A 24,753-nucleotide genomic window follows, 5' to 3' on the forward strand; every position below is an offset into this window, starting at 1 on the left:
TCTCATGTAGAGAAAGGAATATCAATCTTTATTATTCCAATCATAGAAACCAAAACTAAGAAGTGATAAAAGTAAACAGAAAAAAAATGACGAATTGATGGAGAATAAATTAAGTTTTTAGAGCATAAAAAAAATAATGTGGAGGAAAAAAGAAAATACATCTGTCTCTGCTACTTACGTGAAATGAGAGGACTCTACTTAAACTTATAACCGATTTTTAAAGTACAATCAACCGAATAGTTCCCAATACCAAAACTTCGATAAGCTGTGCCCAGAAAAGACTTCGTTAATAACGAATCCATGCTGTGCAGCTACACTGAAAGGAAAGATTAAAAAAAAAAAATTTTTCAAATCATCTGTTATCAGTTATAACCACACAGGGAAAAGCTTGTCTGAGACTTGTGCTGGAATCGTGTCTTTTCTTCCCTCTGTATGAGTCATGTATTTCCAGCGCGTAATATGTTCTCTATTACTTTGTTTACCTTTGATACCAAGAACAAATGGCTTAACAGGTTTGAAATTGATTGTTTTGTGCTAACTATTCGAGATCGAAAAATCGATGACGACATCTCAGCTAATCAATCAACAGAAAGAAGCTTTACTGTAGCTAGTTAAATTTTTTTGTATAGACAACCATAACAGTTAAAAATTTGATGAAATCCAGTCAGTAAGTAAGTTCTGTCCTAAATGATATCGCACGACCAATGTAAGCGAGGGAAATTGGTCATTTTCATACTCATGATACAACACAATGATAACGATCCGTTTGGAAGATGTCTCCAGCACGAAATGTTGCAAAACTGCGGAATATTTCTCTAGTAATGCTGGGTTTTAACATTGACCCGGAATAAAAAACTGTTCGCATGAAATCTTCAGGGGAAATAAAGACAAACACGAATTTGTAAAAAATCAGATTCTGTTCTCATCAAAGAAAGTTATTCGGAATTGGGGTATTACTGCGAATTTCAGTTATCAGTTTGTTTTGTTTTGGTTTGTTTTGTTTTGGTTTGTTTTGTTTTTTACCCACTGTTTGGAGAATTGGCGCCTAAACTCTGGCAGAAAAAAATTCAAACTACCGCTGAAGGAAAATTTATGTCAAAATACTACTGGTCGGTTAAAATAAGTTTTTTGTGGCGAGTGATTTTGTGTGATCTGTCTTAACTGCATATTAGCTTCGTGTGTGGTTTGCATACCCACAAAAATATCATCTCAAGTGATTGCTTCCCAAAAACTTTATTCGCTCCTTCAATATCCTTCCTCAGAGCCATGTCGCAATTTGGAGTTTACAGCAACGAGAAGGTACAAGGGCAAACGCCTTTCGAATCACGTCTTACGTATGGCTGACGTAGAGGACCAAGAAATATGCGAGATGCAGTGCTTCATAGAAAACAACTGTTTCAGTTATAACATTATGACCAGAAGTGATAGTGGAAAGCAAAGATGCGAATTAAATAATGCTACACACGAAGGGCATGAAAGAGACCTGAAGACAGACACGGATTACGTATACCAGGCCGCTGAGGTATGAGGTCTCTTTTGAAGATTAACGTTTATGATGACTTTCTACAACAAGCGAATTCTGAGCTTATAAGCTAAACTTGGAACATGATTTCTTCTGTTCCTTCCAATCTTTTGTCAACTAACCTTTTTTAATCATTATCGTAAGGGACAACTTCTTAACCTAATGTATCGAATTCAAGGTTAAGAACATGGCCCATGGAACAGAGTTATATGTTTCGCCAGCAGTTTTAAGTATTAACGGATAGCAGTGATACATAATTGGGGCGGGGAGCCTCTTCTAAATTGTTTTAAAAGTTTTTATGTATTCACTCTAGAAAAAGTCGATCTAAATCCCACTGGTTGTTAGATATATTTGAAGACATCGCAACCAATTTAGTGAACACCCCTAATTTTTTAAATTATTTTTATCTTCCCTTATACAGAGCAGATGCTCTAGTAGCCCTTGTAGTAATAATGCCACCTGTCAAACTGGATTTACAGAGAGAGGATATCGCTGTTTGTGCCTTGAGGGATTCACGGGGCTAAACTGCAGGAAAGGTGAGCATTCAGCTATAAGCTAAGCCTGAGTCCAGGCATATTGTGTTTGAATTAGGGATCACTTGGAATATCTCGTATGCGGCATTTTGTTCAGTATAATCGCAACTTATAGAAGATAAACCTATCCGTTATGAAGTCTATTCCTTTCTAAGTTATGATTCGCTCTTTATTTGTTGTTATTCTTTATAGATCGTGAAAAGATCTTAACGATATGTTGATAATTTCGGTATTTTTTGTGATCGACTAAAAGATAAATCAGGAAGAATTTCGGTTTGGTTCGTCGCGTGCAGGTAAAAATGTTTATCAAATCTAGAGCATAAAATTTCTACGTAAAAGACATGAGCTTTTCCAGATTGAGTTGTCACATGTCTGTTTCATATACATAACAGACTTGTGTAACTAACATAACAATACATTTTTAAATGCTGAGCGGCCAGGGAAACTTTTCTTGGGTGCTCGCCAAAGTAATCGTTGCAGTGTCTACTCAATAGAGTGGTCCACTAAATATAGGTTCGTTCTAGTCGAATGCGAGATAAAAGTGGAGAAATTAGTCCGCCTATTTAAGGTTTCATTACATTCCTCTTTTCAGATGTGGACGAGTGCTCCTCTGGAGTACACGACTGTGATGTTCATGCTGATTGCATTAATACCGATGGTTCTTTCAAATGCATTTGTAAACATGGATACCAAGGAGAAGGAAAGAGCTGCCAAGGTTTGAGGCGTGGTTTCATGTAACACGAATGCAATCTTTGTGCATGGCCGAGTGGTTATGGTGCTGGACTTTTAATCTGGTGGTCCCAGATTCAAGTCCTCCACCCTGCCATTCATAAGGATGACGGTTACTACTGGGAAGAGACAGTTGTAGAACAGCACCATTAATTTTTTTTCTATAAAAGGGAATAAGCGTTTGAGGTTTCGAGACAAGCAACAAATGGATTACCTTTTTTCTGTGATTTCTTGCCTAACTATATTTCGACAATTGTGGATGAGCCAAAAGTAATTATTGTGTCTTTTTTTTTCTTTCAGCTACAAATTTTTCATCAGCAAAGGAAATTTACACGTCGAACTAGTAAGTAACTTCCAAGGCTTTCATTATCATTTCATGAACAAATTTAAACACTGTTTTTATTATTGTTGTTCCTAGTCTCAAAACCTAGACTACGCACTACTCCTCCATTTTCATTCCAACACTTCCAATTTCTGTCTTGTGTTATTCAGTTACAAAAAGTGAATGCAAAAGCGGCTCAAAATAGGCATAAATTAAATTTCAGGTTTCCTTACATGAATGGCGTGATTCCAAGCTGACACAAACTTTTTGATTATTTAAGTTCCAGAGAAAACAAAGCCTTTCCACTGCGCGTTGGATCTGAAGAGATCCGCACATTCTGTGTCCTAAACGATATTAGCTTAGGATCATGTGGCGGAGGGGGCTGGACACTAGTCTTGGAAATTGACGGAAAAAAGGTGCTAATAATTATAATCATCACCGTCATTCACAAGATCACGGGAAGGTCTACTACCACTTCAAATCTCACTTGCTCGAGTTCGGCGAACACGGAACTCGCTCTTAATCGATAACAGCCCCGATCTTCACCATTGCTTCACACCCGTTAACACGTGCTACAACCTCTACCGTCCTCGCAACTCGAAGCAGTCTTCGTTTTCGTTCAGAACGTTCTCTATATCATGATCTCGCAGTCCATAACTCGAACCACATTTCTCATTTGGAAAACTTAAAGTCTTAGAATTATATGATGTTCCTTTCTTTATCCTATTTTTCTCTAATACAAAACGTGCCATCACTTTAAAAAAATTTCATTTGAATGAACTTCGCATCGGAATCTTAGAACCCCATGCATGAGCCTCTTATCGATTCTTTGGAACAAGCAGTTACCAATATATAATATATTATTCACATTCGGTTGCTCAAATCCATTTGACATATTTCTGTCTCTATCAATACTTTAACATTTTTTTTTTTTTTTTAACAGCAAACGTTTCACTTTGACTCTGCTCTTTGGACAAACAAAGAAGCATACAATCTAACCGGTGGAGAGACAGGATTTGACACTGAAGAGACTAAGTTACCGACATACTGGAACACACCTTTCCTTAAGATCTGTCTTGGTATGAGGATCCCTGGTGAAGATACTTTGCATGTCATCGCCGTAAACCAGTCCGCTGACTCGCTCCACTCACTGATTGCTGATCAGCAGTACCGACCCACCTCATTAGGCCGTGAAACATGGAAATCACTGCTTGGTTCCGAAGGGTCTTTGTAACTTAACTGCAATAAGGAAGGATTCAATGTGATGAAGGAAAGCAACTGCTCCAAAGCACGAATCGGTATCATTAGCAACAACGAAATCGACTGTTGGACGGGCGATTCCGGAGTTGGGTTTGGTATTGGTGGTTACCTTAGTGTCAATGGTACGTGTGGTAACGTGGCGTATTATGATCCAGACAATGGAGAAAAAAGTATCAAAACTATGGGATACATTTTCATTCAGTGAAACAATTATTACGTCCATTTTAAAATCACTAGTGATCTTTGCAACCTAATTGGCTCTTACCAGTGCGATTTATTTACAAATCCCACCAATTTTTTCTTTTATTTTTTACTCTAGATCGAATAATTTTCTCAGTAAATGAGAAAATTGTACTAAAAAACATAACAACTAATCGCTTTTGAAGCTTGTTTAAAGTAACGAGTCAAATTACAAGAAAATGAAAGACAACTTTTGCGACTTTTAAGTCGCAGAAGTTCAATAAAAAAGGTGTAACAACTGGCTAAAAGTCTGGCTTACGTAAACGGATTTGAAAGTATAAACCGGAGGCCCTTAATAAAATTCTCGCAGGATTTTACGCAACAGTTCGTAGGAAACACAGGTGAGATTACGACCATGATAGCTTTCGTGTAATGATTACTGCTGTTGACCGATGCCAGACAGAGAAACAACAAACACTCAAATATTCTCGAGAGAGGTTTTAAAGGTTTGAAGGAAAATTCTTGAGAAAGCCTGACTACTGCTGCAACAAGGCAAAGGCAAGCGGCCGAACTGGTAAGCCAAGACACGAAAGACAACTGTAAAGGAAACAGTGTCATATTTTTGCATGTATATCATTCACCTCCTAACTGAAACGACCTTGTCAAGAAACGTACTGTACCGAGTAGTTTAAGAGGTCAATTAAGCTGAGATTTAAATAGGTTTCAGTTTAATTCTTTCTCAAGTATAAAGGAATGTTTTACCCGGGTACACAGATGCCATGTTTACGTAATGGTTAAAAAATGGTCAGCAATGAATTACGGATTTCAAATCCAGAGCCGAAAGAGAGTAATTTTAGACCCATTTAAACATGACTACGAGTTTATCTAGAGACCTCAAAGACATTCTTGGAAAAATTTGTCGCCATACATGCCATAACAATGATTCTTTTGAGAACTTTGGAAATTAGAATACGAAAAAAATACGTGCAGTTATTTTGTATCTGAGAGAAGACCGCATACTAATAAGTAGGAGGTTCTATCGACATACCGTCGATAGAATGATACTGCACGAGATGTATTATAAAACATTTGATAAGTCCATGGTCTCATGATTAACTAATGACTTTATAGGCAGATGACATTAGCATTAACGATTCGTGCGAATGCTTGCGTAAACAGGGAGTGGTTTTTATTAGGGCTTGGCGCATAATATCAGGTCTGGCAATGTAGCAAAGCGAAATACGCAGAAGTAGTTGTTTTGCTGGAACGGACAAGATGATTGGCGCCGAGCCAGAGGAATTGTGGGTAAATTTTTTTTTGATATGAATAGCATGCCGTTAAAATATGAAAATCGTTTAATCATTTGTCCACGATGTCTGGAGCTACAGGCCTCTGAGTCTACACTTGTAGCGAACACACCAATCAACTCTCAAATATTTAGTTACATAACCAGTGGTGAATGAAAATCAAAAAAAGAAAGAATAGCAAGAACATAGCTGACGGTTTGGATACTTAAACGAAACGACATACAGAAACACAAAGAAAAATTCTGAATTTTAATTCATTGGCGCGAAAACTATTTTTAAAAATATGGTAAACAGAGCAAAGATTGGAGACCAACAAAACTGCTCAACAACGTTGCGGCAACACTCACTGCAAAAAAAGTGGTGTTCACCCGTTCGGAAAACAAGTTGTGAATATTTGAAAACGCAGCATTATTCACGCATTTTCTGACATTTTCCGAAAAGAAAATCCAACGTTCTCCCGTTGTTTTCGAGTCGGCAAATTGGAGTATTCGTTCCATTATCCAGCAATTTTCCTCCACAGTGAACTCTATGAAAACGATTGTTTTCTTAGTGTTAAGAGTACGGTTAACAGACGGGAAAACAGTTTGTATTCCATTGCTTACTGGTGTTTTCCCAGTAACAAAACATTGTTTTCACAGACGTTTTCCGTTGAAGACAATGCGTTTTCTTCCATTTTCTAGGACAGTAAATGCGTAGATAACGCTTGAAAACCAAGTGTCGTCCAACGTTCACGGGTTGGCTAACAAATTGAAATACAATATTTTCTAGCGTTTGCAGCTGTTTGCGTTGAGAAAACGCGTTGTTAGTGGCGGTTCACCACCCGAATGCGGTTATTCCCACGCATTTTCTTGTATTTGCCGTTCGAGTATCGTGCGGAAAATGGCATGTATTCCTATATTCATCGGTGTTTTACACTGTCAACCATTTGGAAATTTATATTTACATTTACTTCTCTCGCTCATAATTTCTTTAGCTCCAGGCTCCCTTGATCTAGAACGATTTTGAAGAAGTTCTACCAGTCGCTGAATCCACTTCGCAAATCAAATGATCCATTGAACTACTTGGAATCATTCCCTCCCGTATGTGACGCAAGCAATAAGAGCCTTAACATAAATTTTTTTGAAGCCTTTTTATTACCAATTAATCAAAGTAGTATTCACCTAGTTACATCAGTTCTTAATCATACGATTTTTACAAATATTCACAACACAGAAAACCTTGAAATCTAACAGTTAAAAAAAATTTTAAAAGTATCAGCGAAAAAAAATGCACTCTTACTACAATATCAACAAAATTGTATGTCTCACCCTTGGCAAACAAATACAATCTGCTTCATTTTGTTCAATAAAATGAGACTTCTAAATGACACAAACAAACCTTGCACAAAAATGAGTGAAACCTAATGTCTGTTCACCACCTAAGGTGGATCATATGTAAAATTGGGAAAACGTTGAAATGCATATATGTGAAATTTGGATGATTATATTGGGACTCACATAGGCAGTTGTAAAAGAACCTTTTACATGTATCATCCAGTTCAACATTTCGAGCTGTTTCCTTAATTTTGATAAACATCACAAAAATACTCAGAAAATTTCTAGGCTCAAACATTAGAGTTTGAAATATCCTACTCAACACCATCCTCAAGTGTAAAAGAACTTTTGCAGTTGAACTTAAGGAACATAGCAGGGCCTCTAGAAGTAAATATCCCATATTTAATCTAAATCAAGAACATCCATTAATTACTGCTTTACTCTAATGGATCCACTGTAACCAAAATTGCCTAGTAAACAATAACAGCATTCATGGAAAAAAAAATAGAAAATAATTACAATTTAATGGCCCAGAGCAATTTCTCTGGCACTTCATTGTGGCTTCTGGTACTTGGACGGCCAACCTGCCTGTTTACAGACTGCCTCCTTTGTTGGGTGGACATATTTTCCCTATGCCGTGAGTCCAGTTCTTTGAAGAAAGAAGAAACCTCCTCTGTCCTCCAGACAAGATGCTTTGTGGACAGGGTGTCATCCTCGCCATCAGATTCATCTGAGGATATCATTGACAAATGCAATGCCTCGAACAATTCTGACTTCTTTTCTTCCTCAGTAACCACTCTCAGTCTCTTCTCCAGTTTCTAGGGTAAAACATGAAAAGTTTAAGACTTAGCAGACTTTCATTAAATAAACAATAGTTGTGGTTAGGAGAGATTACATCATTTGAAATAGATGTTTCTCTCTAACTCATAATACTTAAAGACATTTCCAAAACTGCTTGGCTCATTGCACAACTAACATGACATTCAATTTTCAATATTAAACTAAGCTCAAGCAGAAAAACATCAATAATGGCAATCTCCACAATCACATAGGGTAGAGAAATAAAGGAAAAGAAAGAATTTAAGAGGTGAATGAAATGGTCCACAGTTAACTTTTTGTGTAGAAACATCATTGAAGCAAGCTAACTCTTACCCTTTTAATTCTTTGCCTCCTTTTCTGTTCCCTTTGGTACTGCTCATATGTACCATTTTCCATCTGCCTCCTCTTTCTTTTGTTGGAGGCAAAGTTTTGAGAGACAGCATCTGAAAAATTAAATATTTCTGAGGTGAGGCCAGGAAACCAAGGTTTAATACTGAAGCTGTACCCGAGAAATTATTTGACTAGCTTTATACAGTTAATGTGCCAGAGCTAAAATCATTTACTCTGTTTGAAAAAGACAACATGTAGGCATTGTAAGTCAACTTAGGTGATGTAAACAGAGCAGGTTTCTTGCGGTTTAACTTTAAAAGAAATCAATCCCAATGAAGCAAAAGTTGAGTGAGATATCCATTTCTTGGAGTTGATAAGTGATAAATAGTTGACTTAAAGGTCCTGCCCAATTAAAACAATCAATACCAAAGGGAAACATACCAAATATCCGCCTCTCTGTGCAGAGAGAGTCATTCTTTACGTGCTCAACTTCTTGAACTTCTTTGAGAAGTCTTCTGGCAACTTCTTGGTTTGGTGGCTCATTCTCCCTGTTGGAATATAATGTGTAGATAAAAGTAAATTGCAAAACCTCAAAGTCATTTCCAGCATAGGTTCCCCCTCTTTGGTGCCCCCAAATAGAAACTGTAACTCATTATTCAAATGGTTAGGTTTATGAGAAACCTCTTCTTTTGGTGTAAGTGGTAAAAATAGCCCAAATGGAGCCATGACACAGCATTCCTCAGTATGGTATTCTTACAGTGAACTTCCATGGACTAACATGAGTGATCAAGAAAACGTGGGACTAAAACGATGATTTTTACTTCTGCTCTCACCACTTTGATTCTACTTTTTTCCTTTGTGGTTGAGATTTTATTAATGCGTAGCCCTTCAAACCACTTGCACCTCCCACTTTCTTTCCACATGGACTTCCGTTGTAAACTATTCAATCGCAAACTATGTTACAAGTATCTTTACTCCCCTTTGGCTATGAACTTACTTCCTTTCCGTGTTCCACGACAGTCCTAACTGTTCCATCTTGGAGCGGACGTAATGCTGTGAATGATCATCAATAAATGCAAGAGGAATTTAACTGAGTGTTTTAAACATCAGATAATTTAAGTTTGTCATTCTTTCTCTCTTTCTAAGAGAGAGCAAACAAATCAATCGCTCACATGCATAAACACATCTTTGAACTAAGGAGACGTTAGCGTCACCGAAAGAGGACGGATGATAAAAGAAATTCGCAACCGACAGCAAGTCAAAAATGGCGGGGATCGGCTTTGATCAATCAAAAGGTGTGATATAAATCACAAAATGCGCACGAAATTTGAAAACGGCTTTTGACTTCCCTTTCCATGTTCTTACCGGGTAATCCTTTGATATATCTTATAAATTTTTATGGTTAACATTCTCAACGCAAAGAAATAGCAAAGAGGAAAATATTCACGTATCTTACCGAAACATCAGGGTGCCGTGCGATTTTTCTTTTTCTTGAAGAATTCGGCGGCGTCACTGCATCATAGCTTCCAGTCTCATGGCTGGTTAGTTTGGCTTCTAGCGTGGATATCCTGTCTTCCATAGTTTTGAAGCCATTTACCATCGTAGAATGGATCCTCTCCAAAGTTTGCAGGACTGTATCGGAGAAGTCAGTCTGGTTACCTTCGATAATGCTTAAGGAGTCATTTATATCCGACAATTTAGCTGCAAGACTAGATTGATCGGACCTTTCCAGCTTCTCATGTAAATCTTTGAGTCTGCTCAAGACTTGGCGAAATTCGGATACATTTGAGGCTCTGCTAGATGCCATTTCGCGATAAAGAGTTAGGTAAATAGACAGCTTTCACTCGACTTGCAAGTCGCACGTGGAATGATTCTTGTGAGTTTTCCCTTCACGAACAAACTAAAACAAGGAATGTGAATCACTGAATTGCCCCAGATGATCCAACCAGCTCAAATACCACAATTGCCTCAAATGACCCAACTGGCTCAAATGACTGAATTGCCTCAAGTGACCCAACCAGCTCAAATGTCTGAATTGCCTCAAATGACTCAACCAGCTCAAATAACTAAATTGCCTCAAATGACCCAAGCAGCTCAAATGACTGAATTGCCTTAAACTACCCAACCAGCTCAAATGATTGAATTGCCTTAAATGACCCGATCAGTCAATAATAGCCAACTGCCTTAAATGAACCAACTGGTTCAGATGACAGAATTGCCTCAAATGACTCAACCAGTTCTAGTGACCCAACTGCCTCTAATGACCCAATCAGCCAATTAAAGCCAACTGCCTCAAATGATCCAACTGGCCCAAATGACAGAATTGCCTCAAAGGACCAAATTGGTTCCAGTGACCTAACTGTTTCAGATGACCCAATAATTTTAAATAACATTTACTTTCTGAAACAGCAGAACCTAACATGTGGCCATCAGCGAAAATGACCCAATCAGTGCAAGTGACCCAACTGCCTGAAATGATCCAATCCACTCAAATGACTCAATAAGCTTAATTAAACTACAAAAAGCTACAGGAAAACAATGCAAGCTGTTCACAAGTGTTTCCATAGAGCAGGGAAACAAGAGACGAACAGCACATCTTCATTTCTTAATCACGGTCGTTAGTAATTCTGTGAGAACAGTATCGTTCGCGTACTCGGGAAAAGTAGAGAAAAACTTTCGGTTGAACAAGCCATACATTAGCGTTTCCATGGAGCAGGAAAAAAATCGACAAAGATCATGTTTTCATGCTATTAGTAATTATCTGGGAATACGCTTGGAAAATGCAGCAATCGCGCGCTCGGGAAAACTATAGAAAAACTTTCTGGAAAACAAGCTATCAGTGGCGTTTTCGTGGAGTAGGAAAACAATCGACGATTTTCTTGTTTTTTTGGCATTTACCGTTTGCAATTCTGCAGGAAAACGCTCGACAAATGCAACGTTCGCGCGCTTGGGAAAATTATAGAATAACGTTCAGGAAAACAAGCTAGACACTAGCGTTTTCCTGGAGCAGGAAAACAATCGACAAACATCATGTTTTCATGGCATTTACCATTGGTAATTCTGCGAGGAAAACGCTCGGAAAATGCAGCGATCGCACGCTCGGGAAAACTTGAGTAAAATGTTCAGGAAAACAAGCTATACAATAGCGTTTTCGTGGAGCAGGAAAACAATCGACAAACATCATGTTTTCATGGCATTCACCGTTAGTTATTCTGTGGGAAAACGCTTGGAAAATGCCTTGTTCGCGCGCACGGGAAAACTATAGAAAAACGTTCAGGTGAATAGGCTATTCATTGGTATTTTCCTGGTGCTGGATAACTTGCGATGAACTTCGTGTTTTTCCCGAGTTTTACTGAGGGTGAACAATGAATTTGCCGCACGTTTTCCGATATCGGAAAACGTCAGTTTAATGTTGAATTTCTCAGTCATTCACCATTTCGGAAAATTAACAATGAACGCATGTTTTTTTGCCGTGACTGTTGTATCTATTTCACTGATATTGTAGTCATTATCATATATATAATACTGTAAACCAGTTGGAATGGAAGAGATAGGTTGATTAGTGGCTATCATTTTTTCTCATTTTTCCATTCAAGTCTCTTCGTTGAATACACTTGACCTTTTTTTCTTTTTGTTAACAGACTTAATTCAAGTAACTTAAGGTAACATTTTCAAGCTTTTCTCTGTGAATCCAATATTAAAATCATTTTAGTCCTCAACTTGAATTACGTTGCAATACCCGTTCCACCAAACGTACCTGTTCCTGGGGGGCTATCAAGTGCTACTTTGATATGATACACGGATCCACAATGAAGGTGATGGAAAGAGACATGGTCCGCCTGATTATAAGATGTAAATACTAAAACAAAGTGACATACGACGAAGTTTTATTTTATTCAAATAGTGATGAGTGTTCCGAAGGAAAACAACTTCACCATAAATATTTCCTCTAACGAGGAAAAGCAAGGAGCACTTTACCTCGCTAATGTACCAACGGGAATTCTACTCAAATGACTACAGAAAATTGCTACAAGTCAAATGTATTAATTAAAACGGGTCACTACAATTCTGTGCGAAGATAACGATCCTTACTTCAGACTAAAACTAAGAAGGACTATAATCAAATGTTAGCCTTTTTCGATGCAACTGCATATCAAACTCGATGCAGCTGGCAGGGAAAGCCAAACGCAACATTTATGGACGGGTTGCCTGCAAAATCAAAAGCAAATAAAGCCAAAAAATAAATAAATAAATAAACCAAAAAAATGCAGACCAAAAGCAAAACCTCAACACTAAAGCCAAAAAAACAGAAACCTCGACGGAAAAAAATTAAACTGTTCATGCCTAATTATTTACCCACGGTTTGCAGCATTAAACTCAAAACTAGAGAAAACTGAAATTTGAGTAAAAATGCTTTTTTGAAAAAAATTTGCAGTTAGAGAGAGAAAAGTTGAAGAATAACAGGCGCACTCAATAAATTTCCGAGCTAAGCACCCTCCAAATGAATTTCCGAATTATAAACGAGGTGCAGAGAACGCGAAGTACAATCAGTTGAAAGAGTAGGGATTTAATAGTGAGAAAATTAGGAAATGGAGGAGTTTTTCCTGATCGTAAATTGGGCTTGAGAGTACTCCCCTAAATGAGAGCTAAGAGGTCTCTAAACTAAAAAAGGACATAATTTTCTTGGATATTCCTGTGCAGAAATCAAGTGTAATCAACTTAGTCGCTTTTTTTTTCTATTACCCGGATCAACATTACTTCAATTACCGTGGAAACTTAGGCAGTTACCACGGAAACTGAACAGCCGTTTTGACATAGAATTCAAGAGAAGAGAAGAGAAATAAACATAAGAAAAAGTATACTGTTTTGAAGAGGTGAGTCACATAGGAAACGCATACATCCATAACATGCCTGTGAGTACTTGAAAAGAAATTGAGCTTAGTAAACGACATCTTTTCTTTCAGTCAAGTTTTTTTCCTTCATTGACGGCCTTATTGTCTACTCCATCGCTAATTTCCCCAATCATTTATTTGCTTACCATCTGTATTCATTTATTTGAAGGTGGCCGGCAAACGTTACTGAACGAAGATTATCCCATTGTTTTAACCTTCACGTTATTCCAGTATGCGTTGCCACACGTGATAGAATCATCCGAAGCTCCCCCACTGCCAAATCCGATTCTGGAATCACATGAATCACAATCATTTTCCCCATTACCGAGAATACCGATCCTTGCTCGAGCTCTGCCTGCACTCTGTGTGTTGTTCCCAGATGTGTTAAATCCTTCCTTGTTACAGTTCGGTTGTAATCGACCTGGAGGGCTGACCAAGCTTTTCCACGCGTCTTTTCCCAATGGTGTGGGGCGATATTGGCCATCAGCAATTAATGAATACACAGACTCAGCTGTTTTGTTAATAACGATAAGTCTTGTGGCTACCTCTCCCGGGACCTTCATGCCAACACAGATTTTGGAAAAGGACGTGTTCCAGTAGGTCGGTAACTTGGTCTCTTGCCCATCAAGACCCGTCTCACCTCCTTCCAAGTTGAAGGCCTCCTTGTTGGTCCAAAGACTAGCATCATAATGGAAGGTTTTCTGTAGAAAATAAGCACAAGATAAGGTCAACAATCAATGGTATAAAGTGCATAGCAGAATCCACTTTTTATATAAAGTCTCCTCATCTTCAATGACCGTCTTTATCAGTCCTCTTTAGTAAAAATGATATTTTATATCATCACCATACCAATCTTTGCCATAATCATCGTAATCACCTCCAAGCTAAAGGGACAGTGTTCTGAAAAGCAATGACCCTAAAAAATTATATTTCCTGTGTCCAGATGGTTTACAACACAATTGTCTGCAACAATACTGTACGATTATACAATGAAACGACAACCTTTCTCTCTACTGCTCTTATTATAATCTACAAATTTAGATACACTCTTCTTATTTCATATGATTCTCTTTCAGGAGGATAGATATCATTGGTACTTTCATTTGGAAACAGATCAGATAATGCAGATATCTCACCACATATCTGGAAAAATTCCGATCACGGCAATGAGCAACTCACTCATGTACATTTGCCCCACTTTTACCAAGTGATAATGATATCTCGGAGACATGCAGGGTTCGAATCTTGCAGATCATCGTACGTTGCAGCTCATCAGCGAAGATCATTTCTTTATTCGGATATGTTACCTTTGTTCCGTTCATCTTCATAACAAGTGTCCAGCCTCCTCCTCCACATGGTCCCATGCCGGTAGCGCTCATGATACAGTACACGGGAATCTTCTCAGGTCCAACTACTATTTCATATGCTTTGTTCTCACTTTGTCTAATGATTTAGAATAAAAAAATGACATTAGGATTTTATTTTTCTCACAACTACCTCGAGGGGGATAAACACAATAGAGGTAGGTCAATTATAATTCACCAAAAAATATACAGCTGTAAAGTTTGAAAATTGCACCAATGCCCTGTTTATTGCAGCATTGCCCAGCTGGGGAGAAACTTCATTGGTCGCAGACTTTTCTCCACAGCTGGACATGGCTTAAAGTTTAAGGTGTTTTGACTCTTTTTTATGTCTGTCACTCACGGGTTTCTGTCGTAGATCTCCTTGCAAGTGAATGCTAAAATGAATAAGAAGAATAAAGAGAATGTATATGCATCTTATGAAGTGTTAGTTAACTTTAATTCAGATTAGGATAATACATATATATAGGGAAGGATGGATAGCTATGGTAGTAGTATCTGTTAAACAATTGTTTTAATGAAAACAGACAGAAGGAAAGGAGTGGGTGTCATGGAAATGTTGACAGTCGTATATCTGTATCAATTTGCCTTGAAATCAATGGTCCTCGAACATGTCTGAATATGTGGCAACTGAGTAAAACCATACCAAAGAAAAAGAGACAAATGAACAAAATAAACTAATCAATTAATACCAAAAGGAAAAAAACTAAACATGTGATTGATGAAACTGTTACTTTTCTCTCTTCTGAATAATTGTTGTATCAATTAGATAAAGCGGTATGTTAAAATAGCACAGGCGAGGGTATATTAATACTAAGAAGAATTTCTTTCATGTGAGTTAAAAAATAAAATATAGTAAAATAGGAAAGAGACTATGTAACAAATAAAGTTTACTAACAAGTGCAAGTGAAAGATCCATCTGTATTGTTACACAAATGATCTGCAATACAGTTGTGAGTATTTGTGGTACACTCATCGATATCTGAAAAAATGAACGTGATAATGCTACAAATTAAAATGGGCATATTTAGCAAGTAGCAATTAAAAAAATATCAAATTGATTTAATCGAGACTACGTATATATATACTTATATAACATTCACCCTACTTATTCACCATGACCATATTCGCAGACGCTCAACGGAGGAAGGACTTTGTATCTCATCGTTTCACATTAACTTACGAGGTGAGGGTAAGGGTAGGGGTGTGGTGCTAAGTAACTAAAAGGCCTCAGTTCTCAGAACGGTGGAGTACAATGAATTTTTTTCAGTTTGCGGCCAAATATTCGCCAGACAGTACTCTATCCACTCTTCCGAACAAATGGATCTGAAGTATACTCTACATGACAAATACACCTAGCGAATGTCAAGCAGCTTAACCTTTACAAATCCTTCCATCTCCGTGGAATCCTCGATTACAAATGCATTCGTAAGAACCGTCGGTGTTGGAACAATCAGCATTTATGTCACAACTGTGAGTTCCCTCAGAGCATTCGTCAATATCTAGAAAACCAAATTCTTACGTTCATTAACTTTATTACGCTCGATTTTGGTGAATCACTCCTCAAAATATTTACACACAAATGTTTTAAATGTATCTACTAAGTAGAGTCAACTTGCCAAATAGTTCCTTTTCAGTAACATTCAAAGTTAGAATTGCATCAATATAAACCATGTTAGACGATAATTATCTACATAAAAGATAGATAATTTGATTTTATCAACTGAGTTAATAATGCAAATTTCCCACCAAAAAGAGTTTCTAAAGCCCACGTTTCGAGTGTCAGCCCTATGTCAAAGTGAATTGTGGCAAATTTACATCATCAGCTCTATTAATCAAACCAAATTATCCTTTTTACCCCCCCCCCCTTTCTCCACTAATGCAGCACCGTATTTTCTTCAGAAGTATGCCCCCTTTACTTGTTTACTTAAAAGCTAGCTTTCCTCTGAACCATTCGTTTATATTTAGATAGAAAAAGGTACGAATATCCTTCTTCAAGAAAAGTTGACAGGTGGAAAAAATCATCTATAAATCAAATATATGTACTTTGAAGTAACCTCTATTTATCTGAGACTACATGGCTTCTTCTGAACTTACCACTAAGACAATCCAGACCTGTAAATCCCGAGGAACACACACAGCGATAGCCTTTCTGTGTGAACCCTATTTGACATTTCCCTCTTCCGTTGCAAGGATCATTGTCACATGCGTCCTAAGGGAGCATGTAAAAGAATCAGACGAGAGTGAAAATTGTGTACCCTCGCATGCAGTTATCCATCACTACATCCGTCAATCACATGTAATCTGTTAGGTGGCTAATCATAACCGTTACAAATTCCTCAAATACTACTGGTGCATTCACAGCTTCATTTTTCACTTATCATCCTGTACAGTTGTAATCGGACAGTTGGCTGTAATCAGATACCTATAATCGGAGAGCTGAAGCAGGCAATCATACTAAGTCCTCTCAGCTAATCCGCCAATCACAGAAATGATCAAAATAACCATAGAAACAACCACTTATCCACAGCAAAACCTAGGGAATTTCCAAAATAGAGGAATTTTTAAATAAAGATATTGTCTCCACTGGAGATATTAGCTCCAGGCGTATTTGTTTTTTCGGAAATTGAAATGGTTATAATCAATTGCTAACAGAACTTCTTGTCGTCCAATTCTGTCTGTAATCATACTCGAGATTAACAAATCGGCCTCCCGCTTCGCGGTCGTCATATTTTGTTAATCATTCGTATGATTACACACCGAATTGGACTCCACTCGGTCCTATTACCATTATTAATCAAGTCAACCAGAAGGATGATAGATCAAAATTAACAAACGATCAACCCTCAATTAATAGATGATTAATTTTAAAAAGAGAACAAATATATAGCAACAAAAGAGTCGAGGGTAGTCCTTGACCTTTGCCTTTTTGAAGCTAATAAAGGTGTTGGCTGCTAAAGGAATAGGAGAAAGTAAGTTCTCTGGAACATCAGATATTTTTTTTTACCTTAGCGGCACGATAAATACAACCGGGATAGTCCACCAAGTCACTTTCATGTCCTTCGTGAGTAGCGTTGTTCAATTCACATTTGTGGTTTTCAGCCTCACTTCCCGTTATTAAATTGTAAGACATGCAGTTATCTTCCAGAAAGCATAGGGCTCCACAGAACTGTTTGTCTGTAACTTCAGTGGCGAGCATGAGATGATTCATCAGACGTTTTCCATTTAGTTTTCCGACCGAGTTAAACTCCAGAGATCGACATTGCTCTATGTAAACAATAAGCAATGAACAACCAGAGACACAGAACTAATAGATAAGATAGATAAGCTATATAAGATAGATATTTAACTAATAGATAAGCGTGAGGTCAACTTAGCTCGATTTTGTTTTTCTTTTCGCATTTTCCATGACGACTTCAACACGGACAAAGTGTGTAATTCTTCAAACCCCACTTGAGTGGGGTTCGTGCATATGTATGAGCACTGTTACCTAGTAACGCGTGACGTATTTTACGTCAAGTTCCACTGGGAGTCTTAGATGGAAAGTGTGCAGTAAAACCATTTTGGATGCGGTCTGAGAAACTAGGATAGATCGAGAAATTCGAAGTGAACTACGTCTGGTGTTTTGACTGTAATTTGGAAAGCTTTGTTTGCTATGTAGATAAAGATAAAGCAGATGTAGTTTAGAAAATAGTTTTGATCTTTGAAAGTCATAAAGATTTCGTCCATGAAAGATTATGCAAATTCACGCCTATATTGAAGCGAACCATAATTTGAGCTTTTTGTTTACATAAGTTTTGTGTTATATTTAAAAGTAAAAGTCGGTCTTCTTAAAGCGAAGACATTGTTCGCTGAAGGGAAAAGTTTCTTCGCTTTCTTTTCCGATGAGGCAATGTTCGATCCCTGATCTCTCGTGGATCCCAGACGCGGGGATTCTACTCCACATTGCTGGCGTTTTCCTAAATTACGAACTTTGTCACTGCAGTCGACGAAACCTTTTTTCTTGCGCGGGATCAAAGTGGGAAACCTCGATCGAGAAAGATGGGCCGATCATGCCTGTCTGATAAGCCAACTGGAACACAGTATTTGTTTCACCTCGCCCACGGTCGCCGCAAGTTACATAGTTACAAAATGATTTTTTTGATTAAATCAGAAGGGGAAGAATGATAAATTTTGAACCCCGTCACGTATGAAATAATGAACTCTGAGGTAAAGAATCCACCACGAATCAAATGGTTTGAAGCCTTGTAAGATACGCCAATTTTTGCTCGCCCACGCACTTGATGAAATATCTCATAGCTACTTAGTTTACAACGAACACTCATTCAAATTGAAGTTGCACAGGCTGAGTGTAATGTATCGAAAACCTGCAGCTTATAAACATGTAAAATTACGTTTGCAAAACGGCTAAAAACGTTTAATAATAAAAATAAGAGTTTACACACACGAAGAATTTTTGACAATGATTCCTAGATTATCCGCAAAATAGCTTTGCCGATGGAGTACCTTATCATAAACGGCTCCATATAGTAATTTAGAGATACTTCATTTTACTTTCTTTTCCTAATAACCTAAAAAGAATTTCAATTTGTATCAAAAATCTTAAACGTTATCTATGCTTATCTCCACATTGATGTTTACACATGTTCAACTCTAAGTAAAAAGTTAAAATCACCTTGAGAGCTACTTGCATAGTGTATTAAAGGAATACCAAAAATAAACCATACACCGCGGATGAAAATACTAGCCATGGCCGATCGAATTTCTTCCGGCTTGCAGGCAAGGATCTCTTTCGATACTCCTGCGAACCAGTTTAGCACAGCTTGAGAGATAAAGATAGCGCTTCGAAAGTTCTATGTTTTCCATTGTATATAAAAACAATATACCCATTTTTAACGTAAACCCTGTCCTAACAAATCAGTCATTTCTCATGCTGTTGATTGTCTTCATCTAAATTATTCAGACCTAATTTTAAATCCTTTCAATTTCATGTCACATCACTGAGGTAAAAATATATCAACAAATATCTGGACCCTGATATGCAATGCATAGATCAAATTTTTAGTTTAAAAGTTAAGAGATGTTTAGTGAAAGAGGAAATCTTTAATTTTAATTTCAAACAAACATTTTAGATCACACCGGGGGGATGATGTAAATTTTAAGCTGCATGCAGAGACACTTTCTTTAAAGCTCAGATAAACAAATCGGAGAATACAAGGGAATAAATGAGGCGAAGCCACCACGGCACTGTTACCACAATCTGTTACCACATATACACCATACAAATTTTTTTAGGCTTGTCAAAGCATAAACGTACAGTGAATAATTCTAATAGTTTGTATGTTACATCACTAGTTTCCGTAACTTTAACAGACTTTCAATAATAAGTGAATAGTGAATCGTTGTTTTATCATACATTGATACAACAATCTGCAACGGAAGACACCTCTCTAACTCTTCAAAATTCGAGAACTCTAAACAGTAGGCAGACTTTAATCTCGACGAAAGTGCAAAATCTCCTGCAGATATTTCCTTTATCATGTCAACCTTTCACGCTATTGTATAGTGATTGATGCTTTCAACCAGTTAGATTTTTCACAATATTTATAGTAAGTCTAAGGTTTAATGATAGCAACTGACAGCTGCAATAGGATCGTGACTTTATTACGTGTGGAAATCACGCGCTCTAATTTTGACTTTGCCTCGGTGTGCGAACCTGAGAAATTTCTATTTTTGTTTTAATTTTTCACCGTTATTTCGAATGCTCGGGCGACAATTTTGCCTTTTTACTTTCTTCGTTTTGCGTCAGATGTGAACGTGAAAGGTTCTTAAATCGTGGATGAGCTCATCTTTCAACTGCTTCGACCGCAATTCAATTCATCCCACAGACAGGAAATCTTTCAGCTTTTGGTATTGAATCTCGATAGTATTGCATGAAATACTATCTTCAACGCGTTTCCTTTGACAGTAGCAGACTTTATCAATTTTTTTTATAAACAGGGTAAATAAGCTTGCTTATTTACAAATAGGAAATAAAATGTCTATTTTCGACCTTTTACCAATATTGTGAGGTAAACGAAAAAGTATTCACAAGGTGTGACCAAGGTGTTGTACATGCGTGACATTTTTTGGACGTTACATGTACGAATAGGTGATTTGTTGGTAAGTAAAAGATTTATTACGATTTAGGATGATGCTTGCTTCGATACGAATGAAATATCAGCTCATAGGGGACCACTAATAAATTACTTTGATCAGTTTTACAGTTTTTTATTGAATGTTTAACTGTTTTCTTCAAAATACAGTATCTGATCTATATTTGGCATTTTGCGTGATTTTCGTTTTCGGTAAGCTTGTTATGTTTTTTTTAATCTCTCGTGATTCAATATCCAATTCGAAAACGAAAGTGCATCGAAGCACCCGGAAGCAGAGAGTAAAGAAACGACAGAGAAAAGCTTTACTCGAGGAGATCGTTTGGATCGCTAAAGTAGTCGGTTCTGGTGCGCTGGTTTATTCAACGTCGAGTATTCAAGATTCGATCAATGTCGAAGGCTAAAATAAAGTTTCTAAAGCGACTCGATAAAAAACTTTTGTGTCCACTGTGCCAAAGTGTCTTCAAGCAACCCTGGCAGACATCGTGTGGACATCAATTCTGTTTTGAATGCCTCCAGGCTCTTCTCAGGTATGAATACTTTTTTTCTAGACGAGCAGATTGCCAATGGAGTTGAGTTCCCAAGCTTAAACTTTCCTGTTTATTGTTTTACTGATTTAAAATTTTGTATCACTTTTCAGTTACATATATATTGTTCCGCTAAGCGCTAGCTTAAACTCAGAAACACGTTACACGATTATGATATCGAAAGAGAGCGACAATTTTGGAAAGAGCTCGATTAACGTTTCAAATGACAGCACAGCCACATAGTAGTGAGTTTCATCAAAATTCTCATATACTCTCAAACTACCTCTGTCTGTCACGAAGCGTTTCGTTCCCTAATAATCGAAACTTACAGTTTAATTCCGACCTATCTATCTTTATTACTAGAGCTGCTTCTCCAACATGTCCGATAGACGGCAACACGATTGCAAGAGATTCATCGTTTCATGATAAATGCTGCGAGCGGGAAGTATTAGATCTTCCATGTTTCTGCCAGTATGAAGCCAGAGGATGTAACTGGCGAGGAGAGCTACGACATGTACAGGTAAAGGGCTTTCGACGGCCATTAAACGCTTTCCTTTCACTTTCCCATATCATTTGCAAATCCAGATCTTGGGCAAATAGACAAGTGTGTTCAGTTGGAAAGCAGGCAAAGCTAAAAACCCGTCCGTCCTTGACTAAGTGTTTACGAATACTTTTTGATGCTCCCTTGATCCTACTAGGCACATGGAGAAAGCTGTGAGTACACCGATGTGGTGTGCAGAGAATGCAAAAGCTTAATGGAGAGAAGACTTCTTGAGCATCATAAGGTTAATAAATGTATCAACCGAAGAAGCCAATGTATTTATTGTGGAGCGGAAGTACGAGACAGTGCTTTGAAGGTAAAATTAGAACATTCCATCGGGAGAGCTAAAGTTCTTGTCTGTTTCTATTTCGAATGAGCAAACGTCGCTTGTATTCTTTTATATATGGCATAACCAAGTTGCAATGTAGTTTTTAGTCATTTCTAATAATAATAATTCATGCACTCCCATATTCCATTACAATTGCATATGCGGGCCTTAGACGCCTGATTTGAGAATAGCAAACTCACGATCGTTTTCTCGGAGATTGTGCCCTAAACTTAAAATTTCTCTTTTATTTATCGCTGTACAAGTTGGATATTTCATTATTTGACGGCAGTGAATTCTTCAAATTGAAATATCATGATAATGTGTGACGGGTAATTTCACGAGGATAAAATGTAGTCTGCATTCTCTAAATCTCTCATTAGGATCATTTCAAAACATGTACAAAGTTTCCGATCAATTGCATTTTAAGCTGTGGAAAGGAAGCCATTCCTCGTGATCTTATGAAAGACCATATGACTGTCGAATGCTCCAATAGTGAGGTCCCATGTCATTTCACGCTTTACGGATGTAAATTCAAGGTAAGTCGCATGGTCTTCTGTCAATATCTCTAAAGGGTGACCCTGTGTACATTGATGTATTGAATTTGACCGCTTAGTAACATAATGTATAACCCACAGTTACTGAATTTCACTATCATCGTGACAGAACACTAATTTTCTTATAAGGGTGACAATTCATTTAAATTCTTTTCATTTTAATTTTGTCAATCTTCCTTTAGGGAAAGAGAGACGAACTTCAGAGACACGTGGAAGCTAGTATAAAGAGCCACTTAGACTTGTTAAACCAATCAAGTTATGAGCTTAAAGTGAGAGGCCAAGAAATGGAGGAAGGACTAGCTCGCCTGCAGAGCAAGCTGAGTGGTTGGGGAAAACAAATTTGCCGTCAAAATGAGCAGCTTGCAGCGTCAAATGCTAGCATAAAAATGCAGCAGACTAAAATATCCAAAGCTGAAAGGAAGATTTGCGAACAGAGAGAGGATCTGGACAAGCTTCTTCGAGATTCGAAATTGGTTGAAAACACTCAAGGATTTGTTGTCTCTCTTCAGATGGACGAGATTTTAGAAACTTTAATGGAAAATGAAACAAAGACGACTCAATTAAAAAGTGAGCTAAGTCGTCTGAGCAGCAAGATACCAAATCCTTATGAGCCACGAAGAGTCCACGACCTCGCCACTGACCATCGATTAGAAAGGGCTGAGAACCAACTTTCCTCACACGAAACTCAGCTATCTGAGAACAGCCTCCAAATTGAAATGCTTGAGACCACATCCTATGATGGGTTTTACATTTGGAAAATAGACCACTACAGTCGAAAATATCAAGACGCTTTTTCTGAAAGGAAATCATCGATCTACAGTCCTCCTTTCTACGTCGGTCGCTTTGGCTACAAAGTTTCTGTCCGACTCGACCCAAATGGAGATGGCATAGGAAAGGGGACTCATATATCACTTTTTTTCGTTGTCATGAGGGGTGAATATGACGCCATTTTACCCTGGCCTTTCATACAAAAGGTTCACTTCAGACTTGTGGACCAGGATAGAATTCGAGACATTGTTGAGACATATCATCCCGATCCAAATAGCAGTAGTACGAAGAGACCCACCTCAGATATGAACATTGCATCGGGCTCTCGCACATTCGTTTCTCAAGTAGAGGTCCGTAAGGGTGGTTATATTCGGGGCGATACCATGTTTATTAAAGTGACTGTCGATATGGCGAATCCTCATGGAGAGCTGGCGAGGTGAACACGAAAATCGATCTCACAAAAAAAAATGGCAGATATCTGCGATATTCATAAAAGGACAATAAGCAAGCTTGTTATAACTAAATGAAAATAGAACTGAATGAAAATATAAAACAAACAAAATAGACCCTGTAAAATTAGCTAAGAATGATAAAACTTTGCGATCTGGCGAACAACCAGTCTACCCGATTGTCTTCGTCAGTCGATTGATTGCGTACTACCAATCCAAATAATTAATATCCCAATAGGTAAGGAGTTTTCCCTTAACAGCTATTATACTATGAGTGTAGTTGGTTCTAGCAGTTGTCGTTTCGACTAAATCACGGATGATTTAACGAGACGTCTGACTCAGTCAACACTGTGGTTCTCCTAAAAAACTTCTTTTATGTATAAGGACCACCCTCACTGAGACGATCAAGATTGCTAAAAAACGACGACGTTTCGACGTTGGTTAAAAGTCATTATTAAGTAAAAAAAATATTTGTAAGTTGCAGTCTCTATATACCAAAATAAAAATGAGTCATAAAAAGCTATACCGTAAGAAAAGAACAATAGCAATTAAACAAAAAGATTGGCACGTATGGAGTCCATCTGGATATTTAAATTAGGCTTGAGATTCTAGCTGAACAGCATTTCAAAGGCTAAACAATCAAATTTTCCCTGGCGCTTTCTTAAAACTCTAAATTGGTTTTCTTTCAAAAGGTGATTGCTACCGTGAGCTTCCACGAAATGTCGACTGATTGCCAAATATTTGTGCTCAGCAATGCGTGGATGAAGGTGTCGGGCTGTGTATCCGACATTACCTGCAGGGCACGGTTCACATGAGAAACGATAAACAGTGCATTACCGATTCACAATTGACGGCTTGATTTCGTT

The 24,753-nt window shown here is 37.7% G+C and overlaps 3 protein-coding genes and 1 pseudogene across 4 annotated transcripts; 2 read left to right on the plus strand and 2 right to left on the minus strand.

Moving 5' to 3' along the window:
- The first annotated feature begins 295 nt into the window (after nt 1–295).
- Nucleotides 296–4,703, plus strand: LOC113677157 (uncharacterized; annotated as a pseudogene). Its single transcript, XR_016188845.1, has 7 exons — nt 296–512; nt 1,263–1,522; nt 1,944–2,058; nt 2,648–2,770; nt 3,085–3,127; nt 3,387–3,522; nt 4,050–4,703. The product of XR_016188845.1 is annotated as an uncharacterized LOC113677157 (transcript).
- A 2,613-nt stretch (nt 4,704–7,316) lies between these two features.
- On the minus strand, nt 7,317–10,216 carry LOC113685410 (uncharacterized). Its single transcript, XM_089212082.1, has 5 exons — nt 9,772–10,216; nt 9,313–9,368; nt 8,757–8,863; nt 8,319–8,428; nt 7,317–7,984 (listed from the first exon to the last, which is right to left on the minus strand). The coding sequence occupies exons 1-5, from the start codon at nt 10,120–10,122 to the stop codon at nt 7,682–7,684; spliced, it is 927 nt and encodes a 308-aa protein (XP_089068208.1). The 5' UTR covers nt 10,123–10,216; the 3' UTR covers nt 7,317–7,681.
- Nucleotides 10,217–11,933: 1,717 nt separating this feature from the next.
- On the minus strand, nt 11,934–19,416 carry LOC113677158 (uncharacterized). The gene is made up of 9 exons (XM_027193916.2): nt 19,244–19,416; nt 17,576–17,835; nt 16,666–16,780; nt 15,948–16,070; nt 15,467–15,550; nt 14,912–14,945; nt 14,515–14,650; nt 13,354–13,908; nt 11,934–12,524 (listed from the first exon to the last, which is right to left on the minus strand). Exons 1-8 carry the CDS (start codon nt 19,317–19,319, stop codon nt 13,405–13,407), a joined length of 1,332 nt encoding a protein of 443 aa, XP_027049717.2. The 5' UTR covers nt 19,320–19,416; the 3' UTR covers nt 11,934–12,524; nt 13,354–13,404.
- Nucleotides 19,417–20,262: 846 nt separating this feature from the next.
- On the plus strand, nt 20,263–24,458 carry LOC113677155 (TNF receptor-associated factor 3). The gene is made up of 5 exons (XM_027193913.2): nt 20,263–21,250; nt 21,611–21,767; nt 21,946–22,104; nt 22,497–22,652; nt 22,853–24,458. The coding sequence occupies exons 1-5, from the start codon at nt 21,111–21,113 to the stop codon at nt 23,876–23,878; spliced, it is 1,638 nt and encodes a 545-aa protein (XP_027049714.2). The 5' UTR covers nt 20,263–21,110; the 3' UTR covers nt 23,879–24,458.
- Nucleotides 24,459–24,753: the final 295 nt, after the last annotated feature.

The sequence above is a fragment of the Pocillopora damicornis genome, chromosome 7 (assembly GCF_964200805.1).
Source record: "Pocillopora damicornis chromosome 7, jaPocDami1.2, whole genome shotgun sequence".
Lineage (NCBI taxonomy): Eukaryota > Metazoa > Cnidaria > Anthozoa > Scleractinia > Pocilloporidae > Pocillopora > Pocillopora damicornis.

Excerpts from the sequence above, each read along its gene's own strand:
- LOC113685410 (XM_089212082.1), bottom strand. The coding sequence starts at position 10,122 with ATGGCATCTAGCAGAGCCTCAAATGTATCCGAATTTCGCCAAGTCTTG. Across the intron at positions 8,864-9,312 it reads TCGTGGAACACGGAAAGGAA|GGAGAATGAGCCACCAAACC; the intron begins GTAAGTTCATAG and ends ATATTCCAACAG. Across the intron at positions 7,985-8,318 it reads GGAGGCAAAGAATTAAAAGG|AAACTGGAGAAGAGACTGAG; the intron begins GTAAGAGTTAGC and ends GTTTTACCCTAG.
- LOC113677158 (XM_027193916.2), bottom strand. The coding sequence starts at position 19,319 with ATGGCTAGTATTTTCATCCGCGGTGTATGGTTTATTTTTGGTATTCCT. Across the intron at positions 14,946-15,466 it reads TGGATCTTTCACTTGCACTT|CATTCACTTGCAAGGAGATC; the intron begins GTTAGTAAACTT and ends TATTCATTTTAG. Across the intron at positions 14,651-14,911 it reads GAGATCTACGACAGAAACCC|ACAAAGTGAGAACAAAGCAT; the intron begins GTGAGTGACAGA and ends CTAAATCATTAG.
- LOC113677155 (XM_027193913.2), top strand. The coding sequence starts at position 21,111 with ATGTCGAAGGCTAAAATAAAGTTTCTAAAGCGACTCGATAAAAAACTT. Across the intron at positions 22,105-22,496 it reads TACGAGACAGTGCTTTGAAG|GATCATTTCAAAACATGTAC; the intron begins GTAAAATTAGAA and ends ATCTCTCATTAG. Across the intron at positions 22,653-22,852 it reads TTTACGGATGTAAATTCAAG|GGAAAGAGAGACGAACTTCA; the intron begins GTAAGTCGCATG and ends ATCTTCCTTTAG.